Source organism: Paramisgurnus dabryanus, chromosome 8, assembly GCF_030506205.2.
Source record: "Paramisgurnus dabryanus chromosome 8, PD_genome_1.1, whole genome shotgun sequence".
Classification (NCBI taxonomy): Eukaryota; Metazoa; Chordata; class Actinopteri; order Cypriniformes; family Cobitidae; genus Paramisgurnus; species Paramisgurnus dabryanus.
Window position 1 is genome coordinate 6275498 of NC_133344.1, and position 17122 is coordinate 6292619.

Below are 17122 nucleotides of genomic sequence, written 5' to 3' on the forward strand. Positions count from 1 at the left end.
ACTGGTCCGAACTTTACTTCCGGTTTTAGTTTTTTAAATTGTCTGACTAAGCTGAACTCTTAAACAAATACCTCGTCGAAAATAACAAATGTTTTGGTTTCCTAGATAAACTATGTGTTGTTTATTTTGCTTGATACATAAATGAACTACGTTTAAAGTACTTTGTTGTTATTTATTCTTAGCAGAAAATCATTAAACTAACCTAAAAATAACGTTCTCCTATTGTTATTCTAATGTTATCATAATGTTAGGGGAATGTAAACTAACCTAAAAATAACATTATATTTCTGTAAAGAAAACTCTCCTGGCTAACCAAAAACAAACCTTAAAAATAACATTATGGAAACCAAAAACTAACGTTAGGGGAACATTTTTAGAACAAAAAACTAATGTTAGGAAAACGTTTTGGGAACCAAAAATTGTTAACTGGTACATCCTAGGGAGGAAATGTCATTACCATTATAGTACCAAATTACCACGTCGCCAGTACGGTTTCCTAACGTTGCGAGATAACAAAGCACGTTCCAGTTATGTAATAAATTTGTACTATTTTGGTAATTTCATAACTTACTGGCAAAGTAACTGTTGTGTCCAAGGGAGGTAATTTTGTTGTTACATAACAGTTACGTGTTTTTGTTAGCTGGGCTACTTCTATATCTCTTAACAATATATTATTCACTAATATCCAGAAAATACTTACAATCAGTTGCATGCACACACAATCCACAAAGTCTGTTAAAGGACAAGTTCGGTATTTTACACTTAAAGCCCTGTTTTCAGATTGTTTATGATGAAATAGAACGGTTTTGACTGAAATTTGGACATATGATGCTGGAACGAGAATTTTTGGGTGTTTGTTGTATCACCCCCCATCCCACTTCTACAATGGCTGCATAGGTGCACTGGACCAATCCTTCCTAAAATGCATTAAACTTTCATTTACAAAGACGTGAAACTCACTGAGTGGTCAGGGGTGTTCACTGGTATGCTCACGCAAAAATCACTGCAAAAGATGCTTTCCAACAGGTTTTATCGTAGTTTTTGTCCAACTCCATTAAATTGTATTAGATGTGCTGTGAGGTACAGTATTACTCCGCGCCGGGAACGTTGTTTGTATTCTTGCAATTGGCAAAGGTGGTTTATCGCCACCAACTGGGCTGGAGTATCTATTATTCAAGCTCTTAACGGAAGAATATACGGGTGTGAGGTGTTTGGAAAAATAGGTCCACAAGTTTACAACGAATGGTATAACACCTGTTGGAAAGCATCTTTTGCAGTGACTTTTGTGTGAGCATATCAGTGAACACCCCTGACCACTCGGTGAGTTTCACATCTTTGTAAAGGAAAGTTTAATGCATTTTAGAAAGGATTGTTCCAGTGCACCCATACAGCCATTATAGAGGTGGGGTGATGCAACAGAAACCGAAAATTCTCGGGCCAGCATTATATGTCCTAATTTCAGTCAAATCCGTTCCATTTCATCATAAACAATCTGAATCTGAATAGATGTAAGAAATAATAAAGTTAATTTTATCCCACTAAGCCTTGGCATTATCGTGTAATGAGACTATTTTATTACCGTCCCCAGAAATTGGGGATGTCAGGGGGAGACCGTGCATCAGGGTTTTTCCTAAGTCATTTATTTTACTTCCTAAAATCCTGAATTTTGGTAAAATACTACAACTAACACTGAAAGTATAATCCACCACAATGCAATGGAAACATTCACTAACGTTCGTAACTCCTTCTGTCCCAACAGTTACAAACATTAAACTATGAATCTAAAGAAAACTGAGATTTCAGTAGCAAAACGATAAAAACATCTTGTGTAGATTAAATTCAGATATGCGTTGTTAAATGATAAATTGTTAACAAATCGGTATAAAACAGGGGCAGAGAGTTTCTTTCAAATAATCATAACGTTCGAACATTTTATTCTGATGCTAAATTTCCATCTCCTAATGTCTCAGCGGTTCTCAAGTCACATATAAGATTGTCTAGGTCACGCATGCTCTGCGTGGGAGGAAGAGTTCACAGGATTTCACGGATTTTGACAAATGTGGGTAAGTTTGTGGTTTCTGTCCAAAAGCTTACGAATGTTAAAAAAAGTAAACATTAAATATGATCATTGTGGTGAGAAAGGATAAAAGAGTGTGCTAGTCAGATCATTGCTAGTGGTTTTGGACCGAAAGCTCTGTTTGATGGCAGCTAGAGGAGGTCGCGAACCACAGAGTCGTGACCCAGTAGCTACACCTGCTTTAAGAAACTATCTTCTAAATAATGGCAGTAGGTCAGAGAGTTGTTTTTTATTTCCATTTTCAACCCAAAAAGGTCCAACTAGCTCATCTTTAATAATACCTGTCTGTGCCTGCCTGTAGTGTAAGAAGATACTTTCTTCAAGCAGTGGTATAAAGTCTACATCTTTCAAGAAGACTTCACTTCACGCTGGCCAGTAAAGGCCTTAAAGATGAAAAACTTGGCCCCCTTCTGCACCTGACTTAAAACCTATTGAGAACTTCTGGGCTCTTCTTAAGCAGGACATTACAGTGAAGGTAAACAGTATACCTCTCTGAACAGTGTCTGGGAAGCTGTGGTTGTGGCTGCACAAAATGTTGATTCTGACCAGATTAAGAAACTGACTGAATGGAAGGCATGTGACTGTTATCGAAAAAAAATGGTGGCTATATTGGTCATTGAATTTTTTTTTAGAAATTTTCATTTTTAAATGTATAGGTTGTTTATTATTCTCACTTTAACAGGTGAAAATAAACAAGTGAGATGGGAAAATCTTTGTTTTTCATTTAGTTGCATAATAATTCTGCACACTAATAGTTGCCTAATAATGGTGTACATATAATATGCTCTTAAGAAAGCCAAAACATAATCAAAATAATCAAAATACATAAGTAAAATTAACCATGTAACATATAAACTTACATTTAGATGCACGCACACAATTAAACTATAACTATCTGCAACATAGGATTGACGCAAACTTCTTGTGCATCACTGCCTACTGATTACTGCCACCAACTGAACTTATTAGCACTTTCCAGCACTTCCTCGTGTGTCATATACATTCCGCTAGAGGGGCACTAAGAGCTTGTCTCTATGAAACAAATGATGATTGTAAACAGCATTATACAGATATATTGTTGTATAAAGTCCTTCTTAAGTTGGTGGCCATTTGTTTATGCTTGGGCCAAGAGTCTGAGTCAAAGGTGAATGGTAAGCTTAAAGCCCAATTTATAGTCGCGCGTAAGCTCTACATCGTGGTTAACAGCGCGTCAGTTCTACACGGACTGCAAGCGCCGTAATTGGGCCACCAGAACCCCTCCCGTCAGGTAAAAAAACTGCGTCATAGGTATTTCCTTTTGCGATGGTAAAAACAAAGTTGAGGAGTGATTTAACTCAAACTGCAACAAAACTCGCTGTTTATTTACTTCCATCATTGCTGGCCTTCTCAAATCATACACAAGAAGTTGCTGTTTCTTCTTTGTGGGTTAACTTGCCAAGCTTCTTCTTCATTGACGGTCGTGCTGCTACTGTGGTTACACGCGTGGATACTGCCAGCGGTTTGCGCATTTGTTTGCACGTCGACGCGGACAACAACGCAAAAGTATAAATGAAAACCGACACAGAACTTACGCCATCGCGGCTACGCCATTGGACCTACGCACAACTATAACGAGCCCTTAAGGTGTGAACCCATTTCTATGATAATTAAATGGTCTGAGTGAGACAGTGGGTGAGATGGTAATGTTGATGGGATTAAGGGTTGGTGAAACTGAAGGATTGGGAGTGGCATGGTTACTTCCTTTCAATATTTTGATGTTCAATTTTTTAAAAGTTAAGTGCTTTGTTTTCCATTTAGGCCCCCGAAAATACGTATAAATGCAATGTAGGTGTCAGGATCCCATCAACATCATCAGTCCCAAAACTGTACCTGTCTTAGTAGTGGTTGACAGATTTTCCAAGGGGTGCAAACTCATAATCTTGCCCAAACTCCCTACAAACTTTGAAACCACCGAAGCCTTCTTTAACCATGTATTTCGCAACTTCAGCATCCCAGAGAATATTGTCTCAGATAGAGGAACCCAATTTATCTCTAAAGTCTGACAACTCTTCTTTAAACTCCTGGGGGTCACTATCAGTTTGTCATCTGGATATCATCCCCAGACTAACAGTCAGACTGAGCTCGGTCGCTTCCTCCGTACTTGCTGTCACCAGTACCAAGACAGCTGGAGAATATGCCCAAAACTCCCTGCCACAATCCACCACTGGGCTCACACCTTTCCAATGCTATCTCGATTATCAACCTCCTCTTTTCCCCTGGTCAGGTGAGCCCTCACGGTTCCAGCTGTGGACTATTGGTTTCATCAGAGCGAGGGGGTTTGAGACTCAGCTTTCGTGCATCTCCAGCAGGCTGTGCGGAGACATCAAGATCAAGCCAACCGACATCGCTCCGACCCCATGAGTTCCAACCTGGCCCGAAGGTTTGGCTCTCCACCAAGGATATCTGCCTCGGCCAGCCTTGCCATAAGTTGAGTCCTCGCTTAATTGGCCCCTTCACTGTACAGAGGCAGCTGAATAAAGTCACCTACAGACTCAACTTACCACCCGAATACAGGATCTCACCTTCCTTTCATGTCTCCCTACTAAAATCCTTCACTGACCCTGTTTCTCCTTCATCCACAGATCCTGACACAACAGCTGTGCCTCCACTTCCCGTTCCTGCGGTAGAGGAGCCCATCTACCGAGTCCGCAACATCATGGACTCCCGGCGGCGAGGTCCTCGAGTGGAATCCTTAGTGGACTGGGAGGACTACGGCCCAAAGGGAATGCTCGTGGGTGCCCATTGAGCACATCTTGGATCCCACTCTCTTCATTCAGTTTCACTCCGATCACCATGATCATCCGGCTCCCATGCCCCGAGGTAGACCTTGCGGCCGTATTCCCCGCTCTCAACAGCCGTCAAAAGCCGCCTCGGGAGGAGGGAGTACTGTCAGGATCCCATCAACATCATCAGTCACTCCTCCAACTCATTCCCTCTCCCCTAAATTTTTACCTGTTTCCCATCACCATACCCCTTTAAATATCTTCACTCCTTATCTGGTCTCATCACTTATAGACACCAAGACTCACCCATACTACTCACCTTGGACTTACCTTCTCCTCCTTGTTTACCCTCCGGGAATCCTCCGATCACCTCCTGCAATAGAGACATTGTTATTTTACAGCTATGTGCATTCCGGAAACTTTACATATCCCATTTACTCACCTATTGTTTCTCTACTTTAGTGTGTGTTCCAATAAAGTATTATATCACTTACCTTCAGTCTACTTTCTGTCTCTGAGTGTGACAGTAGGGCTGTAAGTCAGACTTGGTGACTGCAGCACCTGGACTCTATGCTCTGATTTGAAGATCGCTTTCTGCAATAAAGGCTACAGCTTGAAAAAATCCAAGTCTTTTGGTCTTCACTAAAAAGGTTTCCAAAACGTTTTCATAATGTTGGAATAAGAAGTTTAAAGAATGTCATGAACATACCAAAATACAACACATTTGTTTAAATATATCTCAGCTTTATTTGTGTTTTGTTTTATAATGGTAGGCAGGGCTGGATTGGTAATCAGGCATACAGGGCATTTTCTTGGTGGGCTGACATACAAAGTAACACGTCAAAAAAGTCTTATTTCAAGGTTTAACAGCTAAAGAAAACATATCACAAATGTTGCATTTTGGTCTGGTTTTGTTTTCACAGTGAACAGATTTTTATGATTTATGTTCTTTTACTACCTAAAGAAAATTTACTAATTAGGTATTTTACAACATTTATAAAACGTCCTTTTTTTCGTTATGTAGAGTGTGGTTTTTAAAATGTTGTACTGCAACATTAATTACAATGAAAATACAACGTTGTGAAAAGTTTGTACAATTTTTTATTTTTAATCTGAGCATATCTCTTTATCCCCTGCTGAAAAAAACAATAAAACATTACAGGAAATGTATTGGGATTTTTATTGGCTCTTATGAAATATGGCCCAAAACACACTACAGTGTAGTGGTTTTAATGGTAAAAGCTAATGGTTCCTATTGGTATTTTAATGGAAACCATTAGAATTTTCTGTAATGGTTTTATTGTGTTTTTTTTCAGCAGGGTCCTATGATGTCCTATATTTATAAGTTTTAACGCATGATGTTCTGTCCTTATTCTTTAGCAATTATTTTCCCACCCCTTCTTTTCATTTAGTCATTACTTTATACAATAGTTTGTGATGATTTTTGGCCATAATTGAGACGTATATACTTGTTTTACTAAATCCATTGTAAAGCAGTGAGAGTCTTCTCTCTCCAGTACAGCAGGAGGCGCTGCAGCTCTTTAGTCCGCAGATAAACTCACTAAAGAAAGAAAGAAAGAGCGTAAGCAAGCAGTAGATGATGAGAGGATAGAAATTGAGTTACCACATAGTATAAAAGAAATAAAATCAGTAATAAAAGAGAAAGTGATTGAAAAGTGGCAACAATATTGGGATAATGAGAGTAGAGGAAGACATTTATATGCAATACAAGAGAAAGTGGGAAAAGGTAGGAAAAGAGGAAGAAATAGAAGAGAGGAAAGTATATTTACGAGATTGAGAGTGGTGCATACAGGTTTGAATAAAACATTGCATTTAATAGCTAAGCACCCAACAGGTTTGTGTGAGAAATGTGGACAGAGTGAAACAGTAGAACATGTGATTATGAGTTGTAAGGGATATGATGAAGAAAGGAAAGTGTTAAGAGAAGGAGTGTGGAACAATGAAGGGAAAGAATTAACAGTAAAGAATATATTAGATCTAGGTATAGGAAGTAGTACGGTTGATGTGTTGTTTCAGTTTTTGAATAGTACTGGTTTAATGAAAAGAGTGTAGGATTAAATATGGATAGGATTATAGAATTAAGTAGTGGATGAAGTATAGAGAGAATCAGGGAAAGTAAAGTGTTGTTGTAGTTGTTTTTTTTTTTTTTTTTTTTAATTTACTTGGGAGGGGGTTAGAAAGGTTAAGAGAAAGAAAGGTTTCTGGTCCAAGCTCCATGCTACCTGAAGATGGCAGTAATGCACTGTTAAGTGCGGTTGCCAATAAACTGGAAAAGAAGAAGAAGAAGAAGAAAGAAAGAGCGTGCGTGTGTGTGATGTGTTTGTGTATCCTCAGTGTTTTTCTCTCTTGCGTGTTTCGTTGAGTTTTAACAGAGTCTTGTCTCTGTGTATTTAAGTGTTGAGACGTTGATGATGTGTTGTGCTGTAAATCAGTATGAACTGATCTGTCCATGCTGGATATATTGATGATTTCATCACAGAAATCTCTCAGCTGAAGAAAGAGGTGGCGTTACTGGAGACAAAGCTGAGGTCAAGAGAATATTTAGCAATGAATCGAGAGGTTTGTACAGCTTAAACATCATTTACCTGAATCATACAACATCAAATCATTTTTAATCTTACTGTCTGTGTGTTTTGTGTTGTCAGGATGTGGATTGTTGTGAATCTTCAGTGTATGTGACTGATGATGGGAGTCTGGATTCAGTGTGGATGAGCAGAGATCAGAGCCGCACACCACAGCCACTGCTGGACTCTAAACTCTCTGAAGAGAAATCCAGACACACACAGGACTCCGATCTCAGTTTGACTTTACTCTGTTATACTGAGTCAAAGCCCACAGACACTCAGGACACTACAGTGTGTGACAGTAAACAGAGCTTACAGGAGGATCAAACCTCCACAGAGTCTGTCTGTAACGCTGAAGAACAGCAGCAGATCCTGCAGACCAAACTGAAGATGTGTTCAGTTAAACTCATCGACTGCACGAACCTCATGATGAAGATTAAAACTGAACCCACAGAAATCAAAACTGAACCCACAGAAATCAAACCTGAACCCACAGAAATCAAAACTGAACCCACAGAAATCAAAACTGAACCGACAGAAATCAAAACTGAACCCACAGAAATCAAAACTGAACCCTCAGAAGAGGAAGATCGTACTGAGGAAGTTGATGATTTTATCCCATCAGGTATGTCTCCTTAATTATTGTTGTGTTTTTAACTGTCATGTGAGCACCTGTTTTGGGTTTTCAGTCACAAATTAACTAATTAAAAGACCAAAAAGTGTAAGTACTAATAAAATGTGAAAGGTGTTTAGAATATCTTTAATACTTATTAAGGAATAGGCATGTAGGCTTAAAGGGTTAGTTCACCCCAAAATCACTTACTTCTGTGTTGTCCTAAACTCCAAGTGCTCCGATTGTTTTCAGAACACATTTTTTGATATTTTTGATAAAATTTGTGAGGCTTCTGTCTGTCCCATTGAATTTGTTTGTTTCAGATTTCAGATCACCGCAATGATTGCACATCTCTCTAAAAAAAACACAAGGGGGAGCTGCAGCACCTGTATAAACGAGACTGTGTCAGATTACTTTTAAATATGTGTTGTGTATTAATATTTACTGCCAGGTAGGGGTGGGCGATATGACCAAAATCTTCTATCACGATAGGATTAATTTTATATCATGATAACGATATGTATCACGGTAGAGTTTTTTATGTTTTAATAAGGTTTAAATCTTTAATACCATAGAAATGTTCATAATTCTCACAAAAAACATATACAAGCATAGAAAGAAGATAAAAACAAACAAAACTCAAGCTCTCTGAAGATACACAGTCAATAAGAATGATAATAAATAATTATGCATGTATGTATAGGCCTATATATATTTTTATTTAAGGTAGAAAAGTGATTTAATCAGGAGCAGTGAGAGATTTTTTTTTCTCAATCCTGTTTGATTAACACGAGTGACAGACAGGAGCAAAATTAGGTAACTTCCCCTTTAAGACCAAAGTCCGGATCCAATACACTGTTACACATGCGCTTTCTCTTTTAGCTGTTTACTTTCTCTTAAGACCTTACTGGTCGTGTTTATGATGATGCTTGCAAAGACGGGAATTTTGACGCATATGTGTATTTAAGGCCAATAAAGCGGGAAAAATGCTCACGAGCTTAATAAGCAGAGGTCGCGCGACTTGCGCGCTCCTCACAGACAGAAAGAGCAGCGGTTGCGCGACTTGTCCGCTCCTGACACACAGAAAGAACGCACGCATACAGATCTGTTGTCTGTGTTTCAATGGCTTAAATAACTTGTTTTTAAACTGCAGTGCTTAAATACGTGTACAAACGTTACGTTTTCGCGACCACACGCACAGGAGCGTGACGTGGGCACGTAACCTCGATAGAAACGATAGTCCAAAATCTCTACCGGTTGACAAATTTCTACCGGTTAATTTTGTCTACCGGTTTATCGCCCACCCCTACTGCCAGGTAAACCTAGCAAAAGATTTAATTTAAATAATCACAAAAATGTGTGAAAATTATTTCATGAACAAAAAAAATTATGGGAATTAAATGTCAAAGAAACAAAACAGACAATTAATCGTCATAACCATCAAATCCCTAAAACAGGCAATTAATCGTAATAACCGTCACAAGTTATTAGTCAATTAACCGTCAGCCAAATTGCATAACCGTGACAGCCCTATTTGTCGTTTATTGGCTGGAATACTTTGTTTTGTTTTGTGATGCTAGGTTTGGCCAGTATGTTGATATTGCCGTTTGTGAAGCCTGGGCTGTCTACAGAGATCGCGTTTTTTTTACAGTTTGATCAGCGGACAGGCAGCAAGCAGATAGTGAGGAGATGTTTCCGGTATGTAACAAAAAATGTTTTATGGTCTAAAACGCTTCAATTCGCTTAGAGCACCTTTAATGCCTGAAAAGCAATCTATGCAGCTTGGCTAAGAAATTGAGAAACTCACAGAGTCACGTAAATTGATTCATCAAATACTGTCTCAGTAACAACATAGCTTTTCATGAACTTAACAGCCATGAATGAATGCTTGTGTGAAATAAAAATGCTAAATAAATTTTTTTTGTATGCTTATTAGTAGCCTTTTAAACTCGCATTCATCTTGCTGTTCACTTACCGGGTTGAAGGCTGAAGCACAGCCACCACATTCAGTTAACTTTTAAGATGATGTACCCCAAGTTATATTAACATATAACTTATAAACATATAAAGAAAAAATGTAGTTTACTAAAAAAATTTCACTACATTCTAAAGCATATAATCATACTGTGTATTCCTTTTATATTGCATATTAAAATTGATTTAATACCTAATTACATAAAAATTTTGTACTTTTACTTTTCTTGACTAAAAGTACAAAAGTACTTTTTACTTAAAGTCGCCATGAAACGGAAGTAGCGATTGCCTTATTTTCCCCGTGGTGACGTATATCCGAATGAAACGGCTTTTGAGATGAAATAAGGCAGGGCTGGATTTGAATTTGTCCATCGAGATCTGATTGGATCGTTTGAAGTTGGGTCGTGTTGCTAATTGCTAATAGCTGCGATCTTCTCCCTGACCCCGCCCACCTGCCATACTTTTGACCGGAAGTGAGAAGAGATCGTTTTGAGGAGGGGAGGAGATTTGCATTTTTGATTAAAGATTATGAGGACACACAAATTTTTTAAAAATAATGAAGCTTACAAATAAGTCATTTGTTAATAATACCACAATATTTAAAATATATATATAGTTTTTCATTTCAATTTCATTGCGACTTTAAGTAAAAGTAAAAAAAAACTAGATGATATAAGATAATAAGATAATAGATAATATGCTTTGGAATGTATGTTTTTTGGGCCGATACAGATATAAGGGAGTAAAAAAGACAGATAACAATATTTCGGCCGGTATTCATTATGTGTATTATAGTACAGTACACACATACTACAGTATATTATACCATGGTACTGTAGATAGAATACACTATATACATTATATATATTATATAAAATAATTTTTTTGCAACGATCACTCACAAATGTGGTGATCAAACACTTAAAATGGCGTGGTGTAATACAGGCAGGTGTGTTTATTATCTAAAATGAGTCTGATATCAGTGCACAAAACCATAAACTTGTCTTATTATGAATAACTTAAAAACACAAACAGAACAACATACAACTTAAATCATTGGCAGGTTTGACGAGAATAACGTTATATAGGACTTGTATTGAAAAGGGAAACTTATGAAGTTTATTAGCTTTACAGTAAGTTATGTACTTAACAAATTAATAAGCAACTTACCTTTAAGAAGACAATGCTTGATTGACAACATATGTAGTAATATATGATGTAGTGTTGTCACGGTACCAAAAATATTGTTTCGGTGCCGATACCAAGACAAGAATCGCGGTTCCGATACTTTTCATGAAAAGGGAGAAACACTCTCAAATGTCATTGCTGTGCTTTATTTTAAAACCAGGACAACATTCTAATACTAATAAATGAACATATGAACAGCAGATATATTAAACATTTGAACAAAATATGAAAAACGTCTCTATATGCAGTGGTTATAGTGATAACTGCTAACCATAACATTACCATAATTAATAGGAAATAATGAGCCTAAATAATAACCATATGTTTTTTAAGCTGTGATATATGGATTAATATAGGCTAATGTTTCCTGTACTTCAATGTCTGATTTATTTGTGGTTAACTTTATATTTGAGTCCATCATTTCTTACAATGCTTTTCACAAATGAAATACACATCCTTTGTGTAGGTCTGTGCTCTTTAAATGCTTTAATATAATAACCTAATATAAATAAATCACTGACAAACATGCACATGCTCTGATTATAATCATATAGATCATTTTAGCTGATGTTTTGTATGCTTTATTTTAGCAGCTTGCAAATTATTAATGTTATTTATGAAAGTTTCGTTTTTAGAGATATTGAATTAGCCGTTTACTAATTACTCCATTCGTTTTGAGGAGTTTAAAAAAAAATTATTGAGTGCATGTCGAGTATTCATTAAAATAGCGGAGATACGGTTTAGTGAAACAAACTGAAAGAAAATGACAACAGTATATCAGAAGAATATACGAGCTCCGCTGCCTATCGCTCGCGCACCGTGCACATGGATCATCTCTTTGACGCACGCGTGATCACCGGAAGCTCGCGCTGCGGACCAAAGCGCGAAAATAAACAACGCTTGAAGGCAAGGCCTGTTGAATTTCAGAAGTCAGACTGAAATGTAGGGTTCGGAATGTAGTGAATAGTTATAGGTGCGGAAAGCAGCAGGCAGTCGGTCAGAACTGAATGAGATGCTTAGTTGTGAAAAGAAGCACTACAGGACATAGTAAAGGTTTTCTTGCTTTACTGAAGACTTTGTTGAATTACAAACTTGTGTGTGGTTTTTCTGTAACAAATTGAATATAAAGGAAATAAATATATATTAATATGTACACAAAATGTCTTATTAACAACTTAAATAATTAGCAGTATTTAGTCTGAATAAGATCTAAGTAGGTCACATAACCATAGTTAAATAACACTGGGTGACGATTCCCTGATATACCAACAGAGGGCGCCACCAACACGTGAATGCTGCATCTCTGTGCTTGAACACGCAAAATTACGTGATATATAATTATCTGACTGCTACAGATCAATCATCAACTAAAATAACACGAACATCAAATAATAAACCAGATTGTGTTTCATAAACATCCCTTAATGTATTATAACACAAGAATACGTTGATTTACTGAATGATGTTAATGATATAAGCCTCATAACTGTCAATCATTATGAGCTCTCGTGTAACGTCTGAATTACAGCAAAAACAGAATATCTTGTTAATATAAACTTACTTTGCATGTACGCACACAGCAACTCAATACACACTTGAAGTTAGATTTAAATGAAGCTTAGATTAGTTAGTTTGCACGCGATAAGTTTCTCACGTGCAGCACCTGCTTTTTCTCTTAGAACAGTTTCTTCCTCTTTCTGTGACGCTCTGATGACGTTGCGCTTCCTGATTGGTGTAAGGCATCTGAGATATTTAGGACCTTTGAGCCTTTTGAACAGCCGCCCCCGAATTCAAGAGTTGAATTCGCTCATCTTAAAAGCTCTATATCCTGACATCAACTATCCTCAGGTAAGGCTGGAAGCTGAATGAGTCGAGCTACCGGTCGCATGTATGTCCTATCCTTAACTGCCACATTAGCTGCTCGTACTCTGCCATCTGAACTTGGGAACACCTGAGTGATTTGTCCTACTGGCCACAGGGCACGAGGTAGTTGGGAATCAACGATCATAACCACATCACCAATCTCCAACATTTTCTTGTCTGACTTCCACTTCTGGCGTACTTGGAGACTGGGCAGGTAATACTTAAGGAAGTGCTTCCAGAAATGATCTGCAAGTAGCTGGCTGTGACGCCAACGTCGACGACTCAACATCTCTGACTCTTGGTAGACCACCTGAGGTAAAGAGGTATCTCGTCGTCCAATGAGGAAACAGTTCGGTGTAATTGGGTCAATGTCGGCTATATCAGAGGAGGTATATCCAAGGGGTTTGGAATTAAGGATACCTTCCACCTCCATCAGGACTGTTCTCAGCACCTCTTCTGTGACAGTCTGCGCCCCGATGGTCACTCTGAGAGCCGATTTAATCGAGCGGATCTCCCTCTCCCAGCAACCGCCGAAGTGAGGTGCACCTGGTGGGTTGTAAAGGAACTTGATCTGTTGACTGGCAAGGTGACTCTTTAGTTGACTCTGTAGGGCATCAAAGGATTCGCTTAATTCACGTTCCCCTCCTTTGAAATTAGTTCCCTGGTCACACAGCAACTCATGTGGCTTTCCTCGCTGAGAGATGAACCTTCGTAGGGCCATCAGGAAGGAGTCAGAGTCCATACTTGTGAGAATGTCAATGTGCACTGCTCTTATTGTCATACACTTAAAGACTATGCCCCATCTCTTCTCATTACGACGGCCAATTTTGATGAGGAAAGGCCCAAAGCAATCCATGCCTGTTGAATAGAAGGCTGGTCTGAAGTACCTTTGTCTGGTGAGAGGTAGATCGGCCATAAGAGGCACTTCTGGGCGGCTTCTCCATTTCCTACACTCGACACATTGACGTTGATGTTTGCGGACTGCTTCACGACCCCTTAATATCCAATATGTCCTCCTTATGTCTGCAAACAACCGCTCCGAGCCAGGATGAAGCAGTTTGTTATCGTAATCTCTGATAACTAATTGAGTGACAGGATGTTGAGGGTCAAGGACAATTGGATGTACTATATCTGCCTCTAAAACGTCACAATGGCGCAAGCGGCCACCTACTCTAATAAAACCTGAATCTGTGTCTAGTTCAGGGGAGAGTGAGGCTAATCGGCTGGTGGTCAACACTGGCTTTCCTGACCTCAGGAGGCTTAACTCAGTAGGAAAAGACTCAGCTTGACATTGACAGAGGACTGCTCGTTGGACATCTCTCTGGGTGTCAGCACATGAAGTATAGGCCGCCCCATGAAGCTCCTGACCATAGGCATTTAGGTATTCTGAGAGGGTGTTGTACTGCTCTGGCTTTGGCAAGGGCGTAGTTACATTTACTGATGCACAGAAAACAGACTGTTTCAACTCACTGCTTTGTGTTTCGGAAGGCAAGGGGGGTTGTTCAGGCCAACTATCTGGGGGCAGCTTAAGGAAAGGCGGTCCTTGGCACCATCGGCTCCTGGCTGAGAGGTCTCGAAGGGGTTTGCCTCGAGTTATGTCGTCTGCTGGGTTGTCACTGGATCGAACATAACGCCAGGTAGCTGATGCAGTCAACTCTTGGATCTCTGCTACTCTGGTTCCCACAAACACCTTATAACGACATGAACTGGACAACAACCATGTGAGCACTGTAGTGGAGTCTGACCAGAGTGTGACAGAGTGGATGGGGATTGTAAGCTCAGTGACTAAAACCTGAGAAAGTTGTGCACCACTAAGAGCTGCACACAACTCCAAACGAGGTATGGACTGCTGCTTGCGAGGGGAAACACGAGACCTGGCAGCTACAAAGGTAACTTCTACGTCACCCTTAGTGTTTTTTGTCTGTAGGTAGGCTACTGATCCATATGCCTGTTCCGATGCATCACAAAACACGTGAATCTCATGTCTACAGGATGGTTGATCCATCTGTGAACTGAAGTAACATCTGGGCAGGGTTATCTCCTCTAATGCACTTAACTCTTTCTCCCATGCTGACCACATGTCAAGTAAGTCGTCAGGTAACTGTGGGTCATCCCAGTCCCTCCTCTTATCCCACAGACGCTGCACTATTATTTTGGCTCTTGTCGTAAAGGGAATGATGTAACCGAGGGGGTCATACTGACTTGCCAGAACACGGTAAATGTTGCGCATAGTCACAGTAGAATAGGATGTACCTCTGTGCTTGTAATGCAGTGTGTCAGATTGGCAGTGCCAGTGCAGTCCAAGTGTCGACTCATGGACGTCTTGTTGGCCTTGACGAAGCCAAAGATCACAGGTGTTGGATCTAGATTCAGGGGGAAGGTGAGTGATTACAGACGGACAATTGCTGGCCCACTGTCGAAGTTCAAAGCCTCCAGATGACAGAAGTGAACAGAGCTGATCAACTAAATCTTTAGCTTCTTCCTTGGAGGTAAGACTATGTAAACAATTGTCGACATAGAAGGACTTCTCAATAACATCCCTGACCTTCTCCCCAGGCTGACTGTGATCCATGACATGCCTTTGCAGGGCGTATGTAGCGCAACAGGGGCTGCATGTCGTGCCAAAGGGCAGCACCTGCCACTGATACACATCAGGATATTGCTCTGGTTTTACATCCCTCCACAGGAATCGAAGTAGAGACTTGTCATCAGGAAGCAGCCTCACCTGGTGAAACATACCTTTAATATCACTGCTGATAGCTATGGAGTGCTCACGGAAACGCAGTAATACTGCCAACAATGATGGGCCTAGTGTTGGTCCTGGAAGGAGGAATTGATTTAGGCTTTGACCTTCATAATGAAAGGAGCAGTTATAGACAACTCTGAACTTTCCGTTATGTTGCACTATATGGTGGGGTATGTACCACGACTCATTGGAGCTGTTCACCTCGCTTTCCTCCAGCTTTACTGCATAGCCAGCGTCTACTAACTTAGTGATCTCAGTTTGGTAGGTTAAAGCCTGGTCGTGGTTCCTAAGCAGCTTCCTTTCTACACTTCTGAGCAGAGGGAGAACAGCATCTTTGGGCATGGTTAAACTTGGCATGTTCTGTACCCGAAGCAGTGGTGTGGCATAACGCATTATTCCATCTACTTCCACTCTTACAGTTTTCTCCTGCAGTAGTCTAACAGCATCCTGATCCAGTTTAGATCGTGTCACAACCTTGTCATTGTGGTAGGGAACTACATCCATTTTCCATAGTCTCTCAACGTGATCCAACAGGTCTGAGTTGGGGAGGACAGATGTGAAAAAACATTGATGAGAATTGACTCCATGCTGAATCTCATGCGTGGGCCCTTGTAAGGTCCATCCCAGGCGGGTCTTAACGGCTGCTGGTCCACCAGGTGGGCCTAACAGAACAGGTTCAATGGGAGTGATTAGATGTGGGCAGTCTGAACCAATTAACAGCATAGGTTGCACTTTATCGATCTGTTGTAGGGGAAGGCCAGCTAGATGTCGATATCTCTTTTGTAAGGATACCACTGGGTATGTATGCTCGGCTAAACCTAGTCTGTCAGCTGTAAATGCACCTTTGATATGGAATTTCTTGTTAGGGTTAGACACAGGAGACACTGTGAAGGAGACGGCCGCCCCATGCAGGACCTGCTGATCTTGTTTCACTGTTCTCAATATAAGGTCTTCTGACTGCCCCTTGAGATTTAACTGCTGAGCTGCGGCATGGAGGAGGATAGTCCTTTCTGATCCATCATCCAGCACTGCATACGTCTCCATTGATTTATCCCCATTTGTGATGATTACCTTGCTCAGTTTAAGAAGGACTCTGCGGCTGGTGACAGAACGGTCCACATATAAGATATCCTTTGTGGTGCTCACAAGACAGGTGGTTTCATTAGGTTCAGGCTCAGAGCTGTTATCCACAGCTCACTCATTAAGCTCATGTAATACGAGGAGATGTTTCCTGTTGCAAGTATTACACAGTGCTTTCAGAGTGCATCTGGATGCCTGATGATTACGACCGCATCTCCAACAGCGGTTATTCTT

At 39.9% G+C, this 17122-nt stretch overlaps 2 protein-coding genes across 4 annotated transcripts in view; one reads left to right on the forward strand and one right to left on the reverse strand.

Moving 5' to 3' along the window:
* LOC135771685 (uncharacterized) overlaps positions 1 to 17122 on the forward strand; it is a 175090-nt gene that overhangs the window by 133092 nt on the left and 24876 nt on the right. The window contains exon 1 of one of the 2 annotated variants that reach the window (XM_065282039.2): positions 7810 to 8049. The exons of the other annotated variant lie outside the window; for it this stretch is intronic. Within the exon in view, the coding sequence (XP_065138111.2) occupies positions 7815 to 8049 (235 nt within the window). The 5' untranslated portion in view covers positions 7810 to 7814. Of the gene's footprint in view, positions 1 to 7809; positions 8050 to 17122 lie in introns of those variants that run through there. 2 annotated transcript variants of the gene reach the window in all.
* Positions 12136 to 16972, reverse strand: LOC135771661 (uncharacterized). Of its 2 annotated transcripts, none has more exons than XM_065281989.2 (2): positions 12863 to 16972; positions 12136 to 12306 (listed from the first exon to the last, which is right to left on the reverse strand). In XM_065281989.2, exon 1 carries the CDS (start codon positions 16850 to 16852, stop codon positions 13034 to 13036), a length of 3819 nt encoding a protein of 1272 aa, XP_065138061.1. In that variant the 5' UTR covers positions 16853 to 16972; the 3' UTR covers positions 12136 to 12306; positions 12863 to 13033. The 2 variants fall into 2 exon arrangements, with proteins under 2 accessions (XP_065138061.1, XP_065138060.1); XM_065281988.2 differs by having other exon boundaries at positions 12761 to 16972.